Genomic DNA, 17,941 nt, shown 5'->3' with positions numbered 1-17,941 from the left:
AGCGTGAACCAGGCCACAGGAAGAAAAATAAAAGGGGTGTGTGTGTGGGGGGGGTGTTTTAAAAAAAAATAAAAATAAAAGATGTGCTTCTCGAGCCGGCATCCAAATGACACCCTTTTTTATGTGTTCGCCCAGAGCTAGATCTGATCTGCCGGGCTCAGCGGAGTGGAAGACGCTTAAGTAGTTCCAAACTGCCGTTTAACAATGGCCGCGCGGTGCAGAACGCAGCAGGTTAGACCATCGCAGGCGCGGCGCATTGTTTCCAAATCAGTGTCATTCCCTGCGCCCATTCTCCTGCCCCGCAGGAGCCTTTTATGTGCTAATGAAACACATTTTATGCCTTGGTTCACAACGTGTGTGTCCTTGCAGTATAGAGACGGACAGATTTCTGGCTGGATCCTTGTTTTGTTTTTGGAAGTTTTTTTCCTCCCTCTCCTCCTCCTCCCTCCTCCCCCCCCCTCCCTCCTCCTCCCTTCTCCCCTTTTCTCTTTGCGCGAACAATGCGGAATTTTAAGAAGGATTTGAATGTTATTTCGGAAAGCAACATCTATTACTCCCTTAAACGCGTGGGAACAACAACAAGTGGTTGGGAAAACGGGCAGAATATGCATGGCAGGGAGGGGAGAAAAAAATAAATAAAAATAAAGCCAGACGGGCTGCCCGGAGGGGTGTTGATCGGGCGGAAGAAACGTTTTGCTCCCAAGGCCGGAGCGCGCGTCGGCTTCAGAGCAGCCGGGAGATGTTTAAAGGGGAAAAAGCCCCCCCGCCGCCGCCGCCGCCGCCCGCTGCCGCCGGTTTCTCACGCACCCCCCCTCCCGGTTCTCCCTACCTTTGCAAAAGCAGGGGGAGCCCCCGCGGTGCCTGGGGGCAGCGGGCGGACCGCGCACCGGCCGCGGCGGCGGACGGGCCCGCGGAGCCGCAGCGCGGAGCGGAGCCCCCGGGCCGGGGCGAGCCGGTCCCCCGGGTTGTGCCTCCCCGGGGGGGAGGAGGGCGACGAGACACTCGTGTTTTCCGCACCCGAATAAAACCGGCTGCAGAAAAGTGCCGGTGACCGCGCAGGGCAGCGCTTCCCCGCGGCGCCGGGCCCGGGGGGGGGGGGGAACCGGCTCCGCGGGACGCGTTGCTCCACGCCGGGGTAGATCCGCGGGGCTCGGCGGGACGGGCTCCCCTCGGGGGTGCTCGGCCCCGTGCCGTCCCCCCCGTCCCCCCCCCCCGCCGTCGGGCAGCCCCTCTGCCGGCCGCCCGCTCGCTGCGCTCACCGCGCGGAGACGGATCGGGCCCCGCGGGTGCGGCGCCGGGGCTGGAGCAAGCGGCGCGGACGGGACGGGACGGGACGGGGCGGGACGGGACGGGACGGGACGGGACGGGACGGCCCCGCCGCGGAAAGGCGCTGCGCGGCGCTGCGCGGCCCTGCGCGGCCGCGGGGCGCCGGGGCTCGGGGCGCTCCGTGCCGCCGCCGCCGCGGATCCCGGCCCGACGGCTCGGCCGCCGCCGCCGCCGCCGGGGGAAAAAAGGGGGCGAGTCCCGGCGGAAAAGAGATGCAGGGGTGGGTTTTAAAAAAAAAAAAAAAAAAAAAAAACGGCCAAGAACACTTTAATATAGTTCTGTGAAAATCTGGCTATTCGCTACCAGAATACACATTTATAAGCCATAAATAAAGCATACAGAAACGATAAATTAATCAGATCCAAGTAGTTTACTCTCCCGGTAACATCAAGCGTTTGTTTCAATTACAACAATCTATCCTGCCTTTTTTTTTTTTTTAATTTTTCGTCGTTTTTCTCTTTTTTACCCCCCTCTTTTTTCCCCCTTTTTACAACATTACAAGACTTTTGGTCCTCCAATTCAAAACTAGCATGGGTTTTACACTGAAGTAGGGTTTCGTTTTGTTTGGGTTTTTTTTTCCCATCACTTTCACACAAAAAAATAGATATATTTATACCTCCCTGCAACGACAACAACGAAAAAAAAACCACCTCCCCCCCCAAAAAAAACTCTCCCCGTCCCCTCACCCCCAACCCATCCCTCCCCACCAAAACAAACCACCCCACAAAGTAAACCAAGGGAATCACGGTCCCCCCGGACACGGGTGGCTTTTGGCCAGCGGGGACCAACACGCCTTCCCTTGGCGTGGGTCGAGATGCTTGCAAGACACACATCAGTTGTTTCCCAAACAGATGCAAACATCTGGAGCCAACAAAAAAAAAAATAGATAGATATATATGTATATGTACCGTGCTCAACAGCGTTCATAGTCCATCCCTCTGCTAGGGGACTGCGCAGGGGCTGGGGTGGGGTGGGTTTCTTCCCCTTGTGAGGGGAGGTTGTTCCCTTGCCCCTTTAGGAGGAGTTCATGATGGGCCGGGAATACACACCTTGGTAATAAGAAGTCTCTCCGGCTAAAGGGGAGGACTCTAAGCCATTTTTGTTCGTTACGGGCCCCATGGCCAGGCTGCCGGGCATGGGCGAGGCGTAGCCCGAGTAGTGCATCACCTGCTCGTAGGCCTTGAGGTCCATTTTGTGGTGATGGTGGTGGTGGTGGTGAGGGTGGTGATGCTGCTGCTCGGAGGAGGACATCAGGTTGTTGATGGAGAAGGGGTGGTTGAAGGCGTAGTGGTGCTCGGGCTTGAGATGGGCATCGTGGGGCAGGCCGGCGTGCTGGGGTGCCAGGAGGTGCTGCCCTGGCGAGGCTGCTGCCGGCTCCCCAGGGCTCAGCCCCGTCGTGCCCTTCAGGTCGGCCAGGGCACGCTTGTGGTCCTGGCATGGCGAGCTGCTGGCAGGGGACTCGGCGCCGGCTGAGCCCTCAGAGCCGCCCGAGGAACTGCCTTCCCCCAGGGGCTGGCTGGGGGGCTGCCCGGGCCCCTTCTTGCCCCCGCCGCCTGCCCCGCCGCTTGCCCCACCGCTGTCCTTGGCGGCCAGCTGCTTCTCACACTTGAAGCGCTTCTGGCGGCGCAGGTAGCAGCCGTTCTCAAACATGTTGCCCGAGTCAGGGTGCAGTGTCCAGAAGGAGCCTTTGCCTGGCTTGTCTGGGGAGCGGGGCACCTTGAGGAAGCAGTCGTTGAAGGAGAGCGAGTGGCGGATGCTGTTCTGCCAGCGTTGCTGGTTCTGACGGTAGAAGGGGAAGAGGTCCATGATCCACTGGTAGATCTCGCTCAGCGTCAGCATTTTGTTGGGTGACTGCTGGATGGCCATGGTGATGAGGGAGATGTAGGAGTAGGGCGGCTTGGCGTGCGTGTAGCTCCGCCGGTAGGTCTTGGGGTCCCGAGAGCGGTTGAGGTTGGACTGCCCGTAGATGGGGCTCATAGAGTTCATGTTGGTGTAGGGAGCCAGGGCGTTCATGGAGCCGGCTTGGCCCCCCATGGGGCTCATGCTGGGGCTCAGGTGGGCGCCCATTCCTGCCACACCGGCCGAGCCCATGCCAGGCATGGCGCCCGTGCCCGGCGACATGCCGGTGAGCGAGGGGCTCATGCCCGTGTTGGCGTAGGACATGTTCATGGAGGTGGCAGCCGTCATGTTGGCCGTGGTGCTCATGGCCGACATGGTCATGTACGTGTTCATGCTGTTCATGCCCAGCCCCGCGTTCATGTTGCTCACCGAGGAGTAGCTCTGCAAGGGCAAACGAGAGAGAGGGAGATTTGGGGGGGGAAGGGGAAGAGGCAGATCGCTAACCCCGCCGGGGGCGACGGCAGCCCCCCGAGCGCAAAAACGGTACGAGGAGACCCCCCTGCCCCAACCGGGACCGCCGCTTGCAAACGAGCTCTTGCAGCCCCGGAGCACCTTGTCCCGCAGGGCGGGAAGGGTTAAAGCTGCTGCCTGTTGAAATGCTCGTTAATGAAAAAATTATTAAAAAAACAACAACCAAAAAAAAACCAAACAGCAAAAACCCAAACAAAACGAGATCGCAACAAGATCGATAGATCCGTGCCTGGAAACGAGCCTCGGAGTTGGAGGGAAGAGGAAGGGACATCCCTGCCCGAAGCGAGAAAAACACCCGGCGGCGCGGAGAGGAGGGAAGGGAGGAAGAGGAAAACGGCGAAACGCGGCGCTGAACGCGCTAACTTTTGCCTCCTGCTCGCCTCGCCGGTGGGGGGGGGGCGGGGGGGGTACACACGACACACCCTCCCAAAATACCCCCCCCCCCGCCCCGCCACCACCGCCTTTGCCGCCGCGACGCTTTGCCTCCTACCCCGGCCCCCCCCCGGTCCCCCCCCCCCCCCTCCCGCGGCGGCGGCGCCCGCTGCCCGGCGCCGAGCGCAGCGCTGCCCGGATCGCGGGAGGCGGCGGCAGGAGGATCCGGAGCTTCCTCCGGGCAGGATTTGGGGGCAAAGTTAACGTTACGGCGGCGCTGGGAAGGGCAGCAGCGGCGGGACGCGCCGCGGGAGCGGAGCGGGCCGGGCCGCGGCGGGGAGGCGGGCGCCGGCTTTCTCCTTACCTCGGGCTCCCCGTAGTAGTTGCTCCAGTCCGTGTGCTCGTGGCCTTCCATTTTCACCGCTCCCAGCATACTGGAAGTGGAGTGCATGGCAGTTTAAAATTTAACAGCCACAACAAACGACGACAGAGAGCAACCCAAAAAAAAAAAAAAAAAAGTCCCCAGCCCTCCCTCCCCTCTGTTGCACTCCCTCTGTCTGAGCCTCTGGAGGAGGAGGAAGAGGAGGGAGGGAGGAAGGGAGGGGGGGACCGAGCTGCTCCGGGGCTGGGGTTTTTTCCCTGCTGCTCCTTGGGTGGGTTTTCTCAGCGCTTCGCGGCGAAGAGTCGCCCGGAGGCGATGGAGGAGCCGGAGGAGGAGGAGGGAGGAGGGAGGAAGAAGAGGAGGAGGAGGAAGAGGAGGACAAGTGCTGCAGTGACGTGGGTGCCCGAGTGATATAGCACGGAGCGGCCGGGCGAGCCTCCAATCCCCAGGTCCTCGGCTGCCCATTTGAATAATCAGCTCACACCTAGGCGGGAGAGGCTGCTCCGCGGCCCCCCGCGCCCCTCTCCGCGCCCCGCCGCCGCGCCCGTGGGGGCCCGCCGGCACCCCCGGCGCAGCGCCCGACCCCCCCCCCACACACACACACACCCCTCCCCACAACCGCCCCGGCACCCGCGTTTCTGCCCGCTTCGCAGGGGCGTCCTGCGGGAGCCGCCGTCCAGCCGCCGCCCCCGGCAGCCCCGACGGGAGCCTTTCCCGGTGCCCCCGCGCCGCCGCCGCCGCCGCCCCAGCCCGGCCTCCCGCCCGCCCCACGCACCTCTCGCTCCCCGGCCGCCGCCGCCGCCGCTCGGAGGAGGCGCCCGGGCCCGGCGGCTCCGCGCCCCGACGGCTCAGGCCGCGGCGGCGCCCGGGCTCTGCCCCATCGCCGCGCCGGGAGCCGCCGCTTCGGCTCCGCTCCGCGCCTCTCCGCGCCGCGCAGCCCGCGCGTCCCGAGGCCGCTGGCTCAGGTACCTACAACAATTTCGTAACTAAAACAAACAGCGAGGGCAGGGGCGGGCGGGGGGGGGGGGCGGCGCAGCGCAGCGCGCAGCGGGCAAGGAGCCGTCCCGCGCCCCCGCGCAGCCCCCCGCGCAGCCCCCCCCCCCGGGCCGTGCAGGGGTCCCGGTGCCGGGGGCAGCGCCGTCCCGGCGGGTCCCTCCGCTCCCCAGGAGCCGCGGGGGGGAAGGAGGGGCGGGCGATGGCTGCAAAACCCCAGCCCGGCTCCAAAGCCGCTCGGCTCCCGGCTCCTTGCGGCCGCCAGCGCCTCCCTCCCTCCTTCCCTCCCTCCCTCCCTCCCTCCTTCCCTCCCTCCGCGCTGCCGGGCACGTTTGCTCCTGGCGGCGTCCGCCAAGCGCAGAATGATTTAGCGCGATGGTCCAGCAGAGACTGAGCGGATCCTTCCCTGGGAAAGAGGAAACCGAGGAAAGAGGGGAAAAAAACCACCGTCTGGTGGCCAAACACCTCCCAGACCCGGGGCGATTCCTCCTCCAGCAGCATCCTGCGGCTGTCAGTGCAAAGTGTGAATCTGCCTGCCCGAAAGACTCTTAACACGCGACATGAGGCTGTTGCTGCCTTGGTTTCTCCTGTAAATTGTCGCCTTAAACACAATCTGCTTCATATTTCCATTTCCGTATCTAGCTTTACCTATCTTCAAAACACATGGGAAAATATAAATCATCGGCCTGCTTTTAATTTTTTTTTTTCCTCCCGAACGGAAAAATGCATCGATCAGCGAAGGTTAGCAGTAGTTTCTAAATACTAATACAAACCCAGCAGAGAACAGGATTTCATCTAACCCAGGGAAACCCAGCCTAGGAGGAAGTCTTTAAAAAGACTTTTCCCAAGGCTCCGGCGCCTTCAGGAGCCTCTTCCAAACGAAAAAAAAAAAATACATCAGCTCGGGGGAGGGCGTGCTGTTATCGCGATAGCTACCGCGATACTCAGGCCAGCTACCTGGCAGAGCCGCCTGCTGTCACCACAAACCTTTTCTGCCCTTACCCTGGGGGAGGGGGGGAGGAAGGGGGCTCAGCTGGCTGTTTTTTGGCTAAAGACTAAGGATGCAGCCCAAGGATGCGCCGCTGCCCATCGAGGGACTCGCCTGGGAAGACGCTGAGACAACGAGGAAATAGCGCTTTGCACCCAAAAGTGCTGCTGCCGCCCGGGTGTCCCCGGGGCTGGGAAGGGACTGTCCCTTGTGCCCTGCAGTTAAAAATGGTGGCGGCGCGCCCCCTGTCGCTTGCTGTCCCCAATTTTGGAGGGCTTCGGGGTGGGGAGGAGGAGGGCACATCCCCAAAGCCCTCCGGGAAGGTGCCGCGACCCCCTTCTGCTGGGGGGGGGGGGCTGCCTTGGACCTTTCCGAAGGGCACCTGCAACTGCTGCCTTTCGTTTACGAGGTCCGGAGAAATCCTGTCGCAGCCTCCTCGCCGAGGGGGGGGGAGGTTTGTCTGCATCTCCCTGGGTGGCCTTCGGCCCCTCCTTCCTCCCCGCAGGCGTGCAAGCCTTCTCATGGGGGTTTTTTAAAGCCTTTCAGCTCGGCACCTACCGCGCCCCTCGCAGAGGCCTGTGCACCCGTTCGTGGGCGCGAAGAGGCCGGACCCGGCTGTTGAGGCTCCCTGGTACACTGAGACAACACGACGGTGACCGAAGGATTGGGTTTGCTTCTCCTTTTTTTCCCCTTTCTTTTCGTACAGCACAGCTACACGGTTTGGCACGTTGCTGCAGGACCTTCTGGAGGCCAGAGGAGTAAGCGGGTTCAGAAAGGGCGTAGGTGAACTGGTGCAGGGCAGGTCTCTTAGTCACAATGTCCCAGGGAATGCCTTCTCCACTCATCTCCAGAAGAGAGAAGGGTTTTTCCCGGGGAAGGAATACTCCGTATGTGCCCCGTGCCTTACTTCCATCCATTAATCACCTGCTGTGTCTGAAACAAGGTCCTCGGCTAGATTCATCTGACTTCGTGTAGTCTTTCTTACACCCCTCCCCATCCCTAAGCTCTGAATTTCTCTCCAGTTGTCCTTGTCTCCCTGGCTGTGGAGGGAGCCCAAGCTGATTTTATTCCTAATTTAGGCACCTTAGCTTTATGCCTAACAGTAGGTGTGAACCAGTGCCTAAGCCTCTACCTTCTGGATGGATCAGCGTACAGAGACTATCGTCTCAAATCCTATGCATTTTAACGGGGCTTTTTGTTCCTTTGGAATATCCCAGAGCAGAGTGAAAAGACTTAGAAAGGGAGAACTCAGTAAAATTAGCAAAGTGTCTTCTGGATACTACTAACATCATTAGTTCAAAGATCCTATCCAGTCAGCTTCCCGTTTGCAGTTAACTTCAGTCATTTCGGGTAACCTGTGGTTAGTTTTAGCATCATTTTTTGCCCTGTGAGTACAAAGTGCGGGATGTGAGCCTGCATTTTTCAACGCCATTGGATTTAATAGTGAAATTCCCATTGAATTCCGCGGGAAGAGGAGAGAGGCCATGCGGAGAATTTCCCACTGCCAATAAACTCACCCACCTTCAGGCCTTGACCCTGCAAAGGCACAGATGTTAACATGCTCTAAGCCAGTCTGTCACCTCAACAGGAACAGTCACAGGAGGCAAATGCACATATAAAGCTTTGCAGGCTCGGGAGCTGAGAGTCCAAGTCTCGCACTCACCACTGCTTTGTATTAAGTGTGGTTTCCCTTCTGATTAGCAGGGCTTTGCGTTTTTCTGCCACAAAAGATGATTTTTTTCTACTTCTAGTCACCCTCCCATGCAGGGACATTTTGCAAAGTGGCGAAGGGGGATTGCTTTCACCAGAGTCCTGTTCATTCTGATTTCTGCCTAAGATATTCTAACTTCAGGCCACTCCTGGGCTACAGTAGATGTTCCCAGTGTTGTTGCTCCAGTCCTGCCACCTAAATCTAGCTTTTCATTCTTGGTCTTATCATTCTTGGGTTATTACAGCCCCGTGAAGCACCTTCCCTGACTTTCCCACTATCCAAGTCTCTCTCATCCTGCCTCGTGTTAAAGACCACTTACTTGGTCCTGAATCCTTTATAATCAAAAGAAGCTGCCTGCGACACGAATGACCTTTCAGTGCAGTGTGTGAGATTTGGAGAGGCTCTCATAAGCCCTCCTGTTTCCCCCTCACTCAGCATTAGCAGCAGCCTGGTCCACTAAACCTGGTCATACATGTAAATCACAAATTCAGAAGAAGACTACTTTTTCTGTCCTAAAGATCCTTCTCTCTCTGCCGAGGCTTTGTGATTCGTTACTCGGTTGCAGCTGGCAATTTCAAGAGCCGTCATGGCCCGTGTCCTGCACTCCCTTCAGATCATCATGGAGGTCTGCTTAAAAGTCATGGTCCAATTTATCCCAAGAGCATCAGCAACCGGTGCTTTGAAGGGAGGAGCAAGCAGATCCTGGTAGGTCCTCACGCTGCACATTCTGCAAAGTGGAATCACTCCAGACCAGAGAAAGGATCTACTAAGTGTGTTGAGTGGAAACAAAATGCACCAGGAACTTTCTGAGGCTTTTTTTCTCCTTATGGAAGCTCCTCTTTCAGCAGCCCAGGGGACTTCTGACTGTTAATCTCTGTTTTCTTTTCCCTGCTTTGCACAGAGGGTCGCTGAGGTCCACATCAACAGATATGATGGATGCAGTGCCAGAGAGTCACCTGGAAAGTGGAAGAGCCGTAATACTCATTCTGTAAACGGTTCCAGAGACTTGTCAACCGTACCGTGCTTCTACTTCCTCCCTGGCTATTGGGAAACATTTGGAAAAAGGGTCATGGTTCTCCCTGTCAGAAGAACAGCCAAGACTTGAACTCACTCTGTCTCAAAGCATCCCTATCATTTGGAGAAAAAAAATAGGGAAAAATGTGGGAGATGTTCTCCCTCGCAGCCCCCCGGAATGACACGTAAATGCTCATCGTGGGAGCCCTCTGTACCTTCATGCAAGTCCCCTGATAGGGAAATTGGGCAAATCCACCAGCGTTAGTCCCCCGTTGTTTCAGCAGGAAATTAGACATGATGTTCTAAAGAAAGGAAGCTTCCTTCCCCATTTCTGGCTGCAAAGCCGGATGAAGTTAATGCAGACTTTCCCATGAACTTCAGTGAGCTTTAGTGTTCAGCTTTGCTCTTGTAGACTTTTGACCCCATCAGGTTGATACCTGCTGTAAAGTACACCTTGGCTATGTAAAACATAACGAAAACAATTATAGATAGATATGTATCTATTTTAATCTCTATTTCTATTGTATTCCAGCTCCACGAGTGACTCATCCCTCTCTGCTTTCTGGAGTGTGCATGAAACGGAAAGCAACTTTACGGTGCAAAGAAATCTTTGGCTTCACCCTTCCTGACTCTAAAGGATGTGGGGTGAAATTCTTCCTGGTGGGAGAATTTGACCTCACATCTGAGGACAGCATCTTCAAAACCCCTCTTTGCTGGCTGAAAGGAGGCACCAGTGATGCCCAAGCCCAAAATGAGCCTCTCCAGAGGGTTGAATCAGGATTATTACTGTATGGAAAATGGGTATCGGGATTACATATGGAGCAACACCTCCAGACTTACACCCACAGAGGTGAGATTTTATTCCGTATTAAGCAAAAGAGCTGAGCGCAGAGAGAGGAAGCGTCTCTGGTTTCCGTGAGTCATTGGAAACTGAGGTGTTTGCAGGTCAGAGGAGGTCGCTCTGAATATACTCAACCATGGATTTCTTCACCTGCCTGGATGTCTCTCCTGCTAACAGGCACCCGTCAGACCATGCCGCCAGGGCCCTCGCCCCCCCTGTTTACACCTGCGAAGGATTCTGTGTTGGCTTTTATTGCCAGGAGATGTGCAGATCCTAGCCAGCGGCTGAGTGAGAAAGTTTTATTTGAAGTGCTCCTTTGAAACAGAGGTTAAAAGATATATTGGAACATAATGGAAGACCTGGTCACCTGCAGTCTCTTAAGTCCCTAGCTGGTCTAATTTCCAGCTTCATCCAGTTGATGTAATCTTCATCACCATATGCGGAACTGGTTTTGCAGGGAATTGGGGTGTTTTTCCCAGTCTGCATGTACGTAGCATTTTCACATACGCATCTCAGGGAATACGGTGTTGAGTGACCTAAAAGTCTGTAGCAGCCATATCCTTGTGCTCATCTATAGGCTTGGTGAAACAAGGACATGCACTTTTTGAGATATGCAATCGTTTGCGCGCGTACAAGTGGTCATACAAGAACGGCGGCTTGTTTGAACGTGGCTAGAAATGGTGTTTGTGGTTATGTGGGGACTAACACGTAAGTCAGCAAAGGGGGATCTTTGCTTCTTTAGGCAGACCAGGCTCTATAGCTTCCACCTCCTTCTCACTTATTTCCCAAGGGGAGCCTTCCACACCACTACTCTGAGGAAACCTATTAACATTAATATCTCTTCAGAGAGGAAAAAGAAGCAGTAAATATATATATATATATATATGCTTGTCTTATAAGAAACATTCTTAAAAATATCAAAGATAACAAAAAGTGAAAATTTTCTGTGGTGTCTTCTTTAAACATACCTGGCTGGGTTATTGAGAAATACATAGACTATTTAAAAATTATTTCTCCTCTTTAATATTTAACTAATATTTATTTTAAATTTGATTTTTAAATTACATTTTTATTTGCATTAGAAGTCACGACTCAAAGAGCCACCTCTTCCTTTTCAGGGGGTAGAAGGGCAGCGACTGGAGCAACGTTTTGGAAGCACTTGGCACGGTTCGAGGCAATCTCCATCGCTTGCCGGTTGCCAGCAGAGAGGACAGCAGACACCTCCACCTCACTCCTTTCAAAGCAAACTCACGTGCGTGTAAGAGAAAAGGAGCGAGAGCACATGCTCTTGGCTGCTGAGGCCAGGCTGAAGCCTGGGACTCACAGCCACGGTTCGGTGGAAAGCAGAAGAGTGAGCACGTAAACTCAGTGTTGCTTGGGTGGAAAAGAGCGAAATCCATGTGCTTGCATCTACCTTCCACTGTGCCACTGACACTGCAAAACCAGGATGACTGGTGTAATGAGATAAAAAAAAAAGAAAGAAACCCTTACCTTATTCTCAGCAACAAGCAGAGTAATTATCTCCCCTCTACGGATAACTATCATAATTAATCCAACATAATGAACTCTCCCAATTGCACTCTTGCTTCAAAATAAATGTGTTGGGTTTTTTTTTTTTTTTTTTAATCGAGGAACTGACTGTCCTGTGAGATAGAAATGCAGTCTTTGCCCTGGAGAAGAGAGGCATTTTAATAATAGCAAGGAAAGGGAGTCCACACTGCTGCAGATCTTGTTAGAGGCAAAAGACAACTCGCTGGCCAGACAGGCAGGAACGGAGACATCCTTGTATGCTTGTACAGCATGACAGCAATTATTGCCAGCTTTTATTGAGGCCGTATGCTGATAAGGCATTAAAATTATGGATAAATCAATGTACTGAGGTACTGGAGAAGGAGGCTGCACTGAATTTTGCAGCACCTGGGGGAAGGAACAGTTTGGTTTCAGCCTGGGAAAGGGAAGCGTTAGGGGTGGAGCTGGGACGGAGCAAAGGGAGCTGTGATTGCCGCTGTGAGAGGTGGCGTCTGCAGTATTCACTGTCTTTTTATTATTATTATTATTCATAGGTTTTTTTGCATTAGGATCCTTGGAAGTAGCTCTTGGTAAGGTCAAGTGGCTCTGTTGGACTAGTAGTGTCCCAAGGAGCGTCCCAAGGGTGTTCACACCAAACAAGCAAAACAGATGATGGAATTATTATTACCCACACTTCTGAAATGGAGAAATATGCTAAAGCGAGTGTGAGTGTCTTCACCAAAGTCCTCTGGCTAGTCTTGTGGCAAAGCCGAAAAAAGACCGCATCTCCGGCATGGCAGTCCAAAGTTGTAATCACAGGACAGTGTTCGATATTGTTTCATGAAAGTATTTCAGGATCCTGTTTCTGAAGATGCTTTGAAAGCTTCTGAAATGCAATGTAATTTCTACTGGGCATGTCAGGAAACAATATTCTTTGGTCATTCAGAGATGCAGATGGGAACTGTTTCAATAAGTGTCATTCTGTGGTGGGGAGAATTCTTCACATATCTGTTGAGTTATCTACACAATAAAAAAAGTCTGTCAGCTATGGCACCTCCAGGGAATTAGTACAATTACCCTGTATAATATTTGCTTAACTATTTGAAGAACTCTACAGCCAAGTCTCTCCTAATTAGATTCAACATTTAATGGGGCTTCTTAATTCACAAAAATATTTTCCGAGGCTTTAACAAGTCTAATAAAGGAAGAGTCAGGAATATGTAAATTTTTTGTAATATCAATATCTTATCGAGAGTCCAAGGGTATCTAATCTTTTTAATACTGGAATTATACCTGCTGGTCCCAGGGTCAGGACCTGGTGGTCACATCAGGGTCACTGAACATCTCTAGACACATGCATCCTACATTCTCCTAAATTGCCCCCAGGCTTCCTATAGATTTATTTAGACTGTTGGACTACGAAGGTGCCCAGGATTATGATTCTGCTGATACTTACCTCTTTAGAGATTCCCCGTTCTTCTGAGCTCTCCTACATCAGGAATCAGATAACATCTGTATGGATACACTCCAGATGATACTCTCAGCCATCTGATGAACTTGTCCATGAGGCAGCAGAAGACTCTGGTCCTCTGCTGGGTTTCATGAAGGGAATCAAGGAAGTCAGCCGCAGGAACTCCCACGCGGTTGGCTTTGTTATTCTTGCTATCATTTGCTTTTTACCCACCCGGATGTCTTTTGCAGATGCGCATCGCCCGTGTGAAGTTATATACAGTGTTTCCTCAAAGATCAGCCATATTCTTGGGAAAAATGCAAAGAGCAGTTGGTTTTTTTGGAAAGATTTGATTCCAGTAGATATGCACATGAATTGGGCATAATTTCTGAAGTCACATCTTGCCATCCCTTACATATCAGGTATACCCAAGACACAGGGAATCGTGTACACCGTGATCTTTTAGAAATCCATAGGAGTTTTGTTTTGTCAAGGCCAAGATTTCACCCAAGCACTTTTCTGAAGCATGCGTGCTAGTTCAATGTTTTTGTCTCTAAACCAGCTGTCTTTTCTAGATCCTTGCGGATGCTTCTGGAAAACAGATACAATAGCTACTAGATCTTTACTGGAGGCATTCACTTCTGCAGCAGTTTTTACATCTGTGAAACTGTAATCCAGAATGGTGCGTGGATGTTGAAATGAACTGTGCAAAGTTACTCCACAACTGCAGTCCCTGCCACTTTCGCTAATTTATCGCTGAGGTGGGCAGAAATCTGTTTACCGTCTTTCACAGGAAGCGATGTATGAATAGTTAGGTCATATATATTGTTTCTCAATGATTCTGTCTCTTAGTTCACTGTGCAAAGTAGTTTTTTTTTTTTTTTTAATTATGGAGATTAGCAAATTTAACCTGAGATGTAAAAACCTTCCTAGATTTTTTTTTTTTTTGGATGTGTCACTGGCAATACAGACGCTGCTCATCACCTGATGCCGTCGAAGTGGGGAAGCCAGGACTGCAGGAGCAGAATTTGATCTCTTTTGGCCAGGAATTGTGTGTAACCAGCCTCAGTTCTGAAGTCCAGGTTGACTTGACAGGAATCAGAAAGATCTTTTTCTTGTTAACTTGAGCAAATTTCATTGAAAACCACTGAGAGAAAACCACACGACACAAAATCTTACTGTGGTTATAGATCACCTTTTAGAGAAGAATCAATCTCCAAATTAATTGTACTGTACTGTACAAAGGAGAAAAAAAGAATCTGACATCTCTTGATGTCTGAATCTCTTGAATATATGTATTTTATAAAAATGCACAGAGGTTTGATGAGCTAATTAAGACTTAGGCTATTGAATCTTGAAAGAGAAAACAGGAAATGACCATTTAATTCAATAAGGCTCACAATCTGATGAGGGCAAATAATTCAGAAGGACAATTTGGTCAGTTCAAGCAACCGTTTCTGTTAGTTATGAAGCTTCACTGACAATGGGGCCTCTCACCGACTTCCTCAGGGTCTGGAGTTTTCTGATGGATGCTTGTACATACAGTGGACAGGCAATGGAAATTAGTGAAGTTGGGCTTTTTTTATGCTACCTGATATTAACACTTGACAGACTTCAGCATTTCAGTGTTCATTTTTTATTCAAGTTCTCTGTTTCAGGAAAGGGAATGGGAGACGTACCGGGGGAAGTTTCAACCAGATTTATAGTGGCTATATGGGGGGGAATGTGGAAATGGACCTTACCAGAGGTCTTTAAGGAAAAGATTTAACCAAAATGGTCTCAACATACCCCTAAGAGCAGAGGGAAAAACTCAGTGGCTTCTTGAAGAGTCTTTTCAGAAGGCTCCTGTTGGAGGATCTCTGTATTCTTATTAAAGAAGCATCAAAAGTAAAAGCAGGCGCACTAAACGCACCCATTCCACATTTGAAATGTTTGAACAGTGCTTCACATGCATGGGCGGGGGGGTCTTATATGTTTTTTACGAGATTCCAACAAAAATCCTGTTTACATAGGACCTCTTCTTAAGTGCATGTCTGCTGCACTTCATCCACAAATGTACCAGTGACTGCTGGTCTGATTCGGCCCCCAAAACACGGCTGGTATCTCTATTTTCAGCATATTCAGTATTCCAAGCGCTATTTTAATGTTCCTTCCCACTCTGTAATTATTCAACATGCCAGCGAAGGTAATGAATTGCTGGAATCGGTGACTGGCACCACAAGGTAGAACGAAACACTGGAAGCGCCTGCAGAATGTGACTGGGAGAAATAAAGTAATGTCACCTGGCACACATCAGGGACGGAGGAGAAGGAGAACGGACCTGTGACGGGGTCCGATCCCAAGCTCATTGCAATCCGTGGGATCCCCCGTGAATATCAGCCGCAGCCCAAGCCCTATATCAGCAGGAAGAGCAAGCTCCCTAGAGGCACCCGGGAAATCCGGGCATGTTTGCAGATGGCCCTCTGGGTGCAAACGTGCATGGTGTCCCAGCACAGGGACCTGGGGTTATTAGGCTGGTTAGTCCCTTCCCTAAGTCATGCTCACCTTTTGTGTAAATATCCCTGAGGCCCATTGGGAGGTGACAGGAGATTTGAACTATTTGGTAGAGTCCATACGTTGTCTGCGGTCTCGGGAGTTTTCCATCCCTCCAACCCCACAGCAGAGCCAGGCTGTTTATGTGACGGACTGGTTGGCCTCACCCACCACACCGTAGACTGGAATTCCCAAGGAAGATCCAGAAGGTCGTTGACCTTGCGCTTCATATAAATAGCCTTCCTGGGCAAATTGGTTGGAGAACAGTGATAAATGTTGGTGGGACCATTGCTGCAGCACCCGAGGACGTGGCCGCTTCAGAGCTTCGCGTCCGTGTTTTATTAGCGTCGTGCGGCTGCTGACAGCAGGTGCATGCTGTAATGCAGGAAGCAGGTACGGAAAAAAGGCCCCTCTGAGGAACCTATCAGCAAAATGGTGCCTTACGGAAGGGCTCTAAAACAAAATAAATATAATGCATCTGCCGGTTGTTTACTGTGGCTCATGTGACTGCCTCACACTGATTTTCTCCACTAACGCATTTTGTTGGGTAAACAAGATGCACAGGCATCTGGAATGATGTCCGGAGGAGAAGATTTGGAATTAAAAACATGAAGTTAACATATTCATCCATGTGCCTGGGTCTTGTGGTACCTTCTGCTGGCAGACACGGTGCCAGCTACTCGGCTTTCAAACAGCTGAGAGAGAAGAAGGTGCTGAGGGAGACGCTCAGTGATGCTTGTTTTCCGTGCTTTCCAGATCAAAAAAAGAAAGGAAGAAAAGAAAGACTTCACTCGCCTCTCAAAAAAGTCCTGCCACAGGCTATAGGTATTTTCATTAGCTTAGTCCACAGAAAGCTCAGGCAGTCAGGGAAAATTTTACCTGGCTGACCGAAGTATTCAGGTTTTGGTTTCTGTCAGGGGAAATGTTTTTTTATGTTTAATTATCAGTTTCTGAAAACTGAAATGTCTTTGGTTTTACAATAAGAAAACAAACAGAAAAATTGAATATAGATACTCCTCCCAAAAATTTCTGTTTTAAAACCTCTCTGTCGTTTTTCAAACAAGAGCCTTTTCTGCTGGAAACTTTCCATTCCGGTGTAGTCTGAAGGTGCCTCAGCCATCACACATGTTAGGAAAGGAGCAGGGGGCCAACTCTGTGTCCCTTTGCTGTCGCACTGATTTCAAATTCCATGACCCACCCCGGAGTCATCTCCCCTCGGAGACACCAGCTACGCCGCGTGGTCACCTTCAACCCCACCGTTACACAAGAGTTAAAAGGTCCCATAAAACCGAAGCCGCGCGACCAGCCAAATCAGTCGGTCAAATACGACACTGCATCCCAGCTGGGCCTGCAGGCCAGAGCCAAGAAAGGGAACGCGTTGCGTGAGATGCTGTACGGTCACATCGGAGACAGCTCCCAACTCGGAGAACTTGTGGTGGAGATAAGGATGTGCTGTCCCTTGCAACCTCCGGGAGAAAACGTGAGAAGCGGAGACAGCAAGGCCCATATCCGTGAAGACTTTTAGGCGGCAAACTCCTAGCTAGACACAGATGTACATGGATTTTCAACCGAGTCAGAGTCCGAAATCCTTTGGAGGAGCTGGGACTATGAATCTTAAGCGTAGGAAGGCTGTGGTAGAAGAAGAATTTGAGCCCACGCTACTTCTGGGGCTGAATCGTAAGTGTGTGTGGAAGGAAAGACTAGATGGGGTAGAAAAGCAGTTCATAGGCTGAGACGCAATTTTTTCAAAGCTGAGCTATACTGCCCCCGTCTCTAAACCCAGACCTAAATTTCTCCAAGTCACAGTGGGGATATTGCCCAGCTCTCTGCTGAGCGGTGCTTTGCTCTCCAGAGGAGAGCTCCCAAGGGCACTGCACGGACGTCTTAGCATCGCCCTCCTGGCTCCAAGCCAAGACATGGCCAAGACATTAGCCGTGTCGCACAGATTGGTTCGGCGCGTGATCTTTTAAAGCAGGCTGCAGAACATCATACACGCATTACCCAAGATTTTAGATGGTAACGGGAGACTGTTTACGGAGGAGATCAAACCCCTCAGCAGGCTGACAGCTTCTCTGAGGACTCTAATGAACATTTATAGCCTTCTGAGTCATTACCAGTCTTGTTTAAACCAGTTATACCTGGCCAAGATCTTTAAAATAGCTTCATTTATACGAAAAGCTGCTTCTTCCACGCAGTGGGTATAAATAGCAGAGCGAACCACTCCGACAGCGCTAAGGCTCCTCTGAACTCCCCGAGTGAGGCGACTCATTTTGCTCGGTCTGCTGTGTTTCGCCCTGCGGCTTCTCTCTTCCCCCCCCCTTCCCTTGCTCCCAGGAGCTCTGGAAAACGGTGGCTCTCGGACAGGCGACGGAGGCTCCTCGTCTCGTGCGGCCGCCGTTGCGACACGCGTCCCAGGAAGTCCGTCCGCCCGGATGCTCCAGCCTCAGGCGTGT

The 17,941-nt window shown here is 52.2% G+C and overlaps 1 protein-coding gene and 1 long non-coding RNA gene across 3 annotated transcripts; one reads left to right on the top strand and one right to left on the bottom strand.

Annotated features, from left to right (window-relative positions):
- Nucleotides 1–2,032: 2,032 nt before the first annotated feature.
- FOXA2 (forkhead box A2) lies at nucleotides 2,033–5,304 on the bottom strand. 2 transcript variants are annotated; one of them, XM_067294640.1, is made up of 3 exons: nucleotides 5,226–5,304; nucleotides 4,433–4,502; nucleotides 2,033–3,606 (listed from the first exon to the last, which is right to left on the bottom strand). In XM_067294640.1, exons 2-3 carry the CDS (start codon nucleotides 4,499–4,501, stop codon nucleotides 2,341–2,343), a joined length of 1,335 nt encoding a protein of 444 aa, XP_067150741.1. In that variant the 5' UTR covers nucleotide 4,502; nucleotides 5,226–5,304; the 3' UTR covers nucleotides 2,033–2,340. The 2 variants fall into 2 exon arrangements, with proteins under 2 accessions (XP_067150741.1, XP_067150739.1); XM_067294638.1 differs by lacking the exon at nucleotides 5,226–5,304 and having other exon boundaries at nucleotides 4,433–4,519.
- A 25-nt stretch (nucleotides 5,305–5,329) lies between these two features.
- Nucleotides 5,330–12,611, top strand: LOC136991648 (uncharacterized). Its single transcript, XR_010883855.1, has 3 exons — nucleotides 5,330–5,415; nucleotides 9,689–10,006; nucleotides 11,116–12,611. It is a non-coding gene; the product is annotated as an uncharacterized lncRNA (long non-coding RNA).
- The last annotated feature ends 5,330 nt before the right edge of the window (nucleotides 12,612–17,941 follow it).

Source organism: Apteryx mantelli, chromosome 3 (genome assembly GCF_036417845.1).
Source record: "Apteryx mantelli isolate bAptMan1 chromosome 3, bAptMan1.hap1, whole genome shotgun sequence".
NCBI classification, from domain to species: Eukaryota; Metazoa; Chordata; class Aves; order Apterygiformes; family Apterygidae; genus Apteryx; species Apteryx mantelli.
This window is presented reverse-complemented; position numbering and strand designations above follow the sequence as displayed.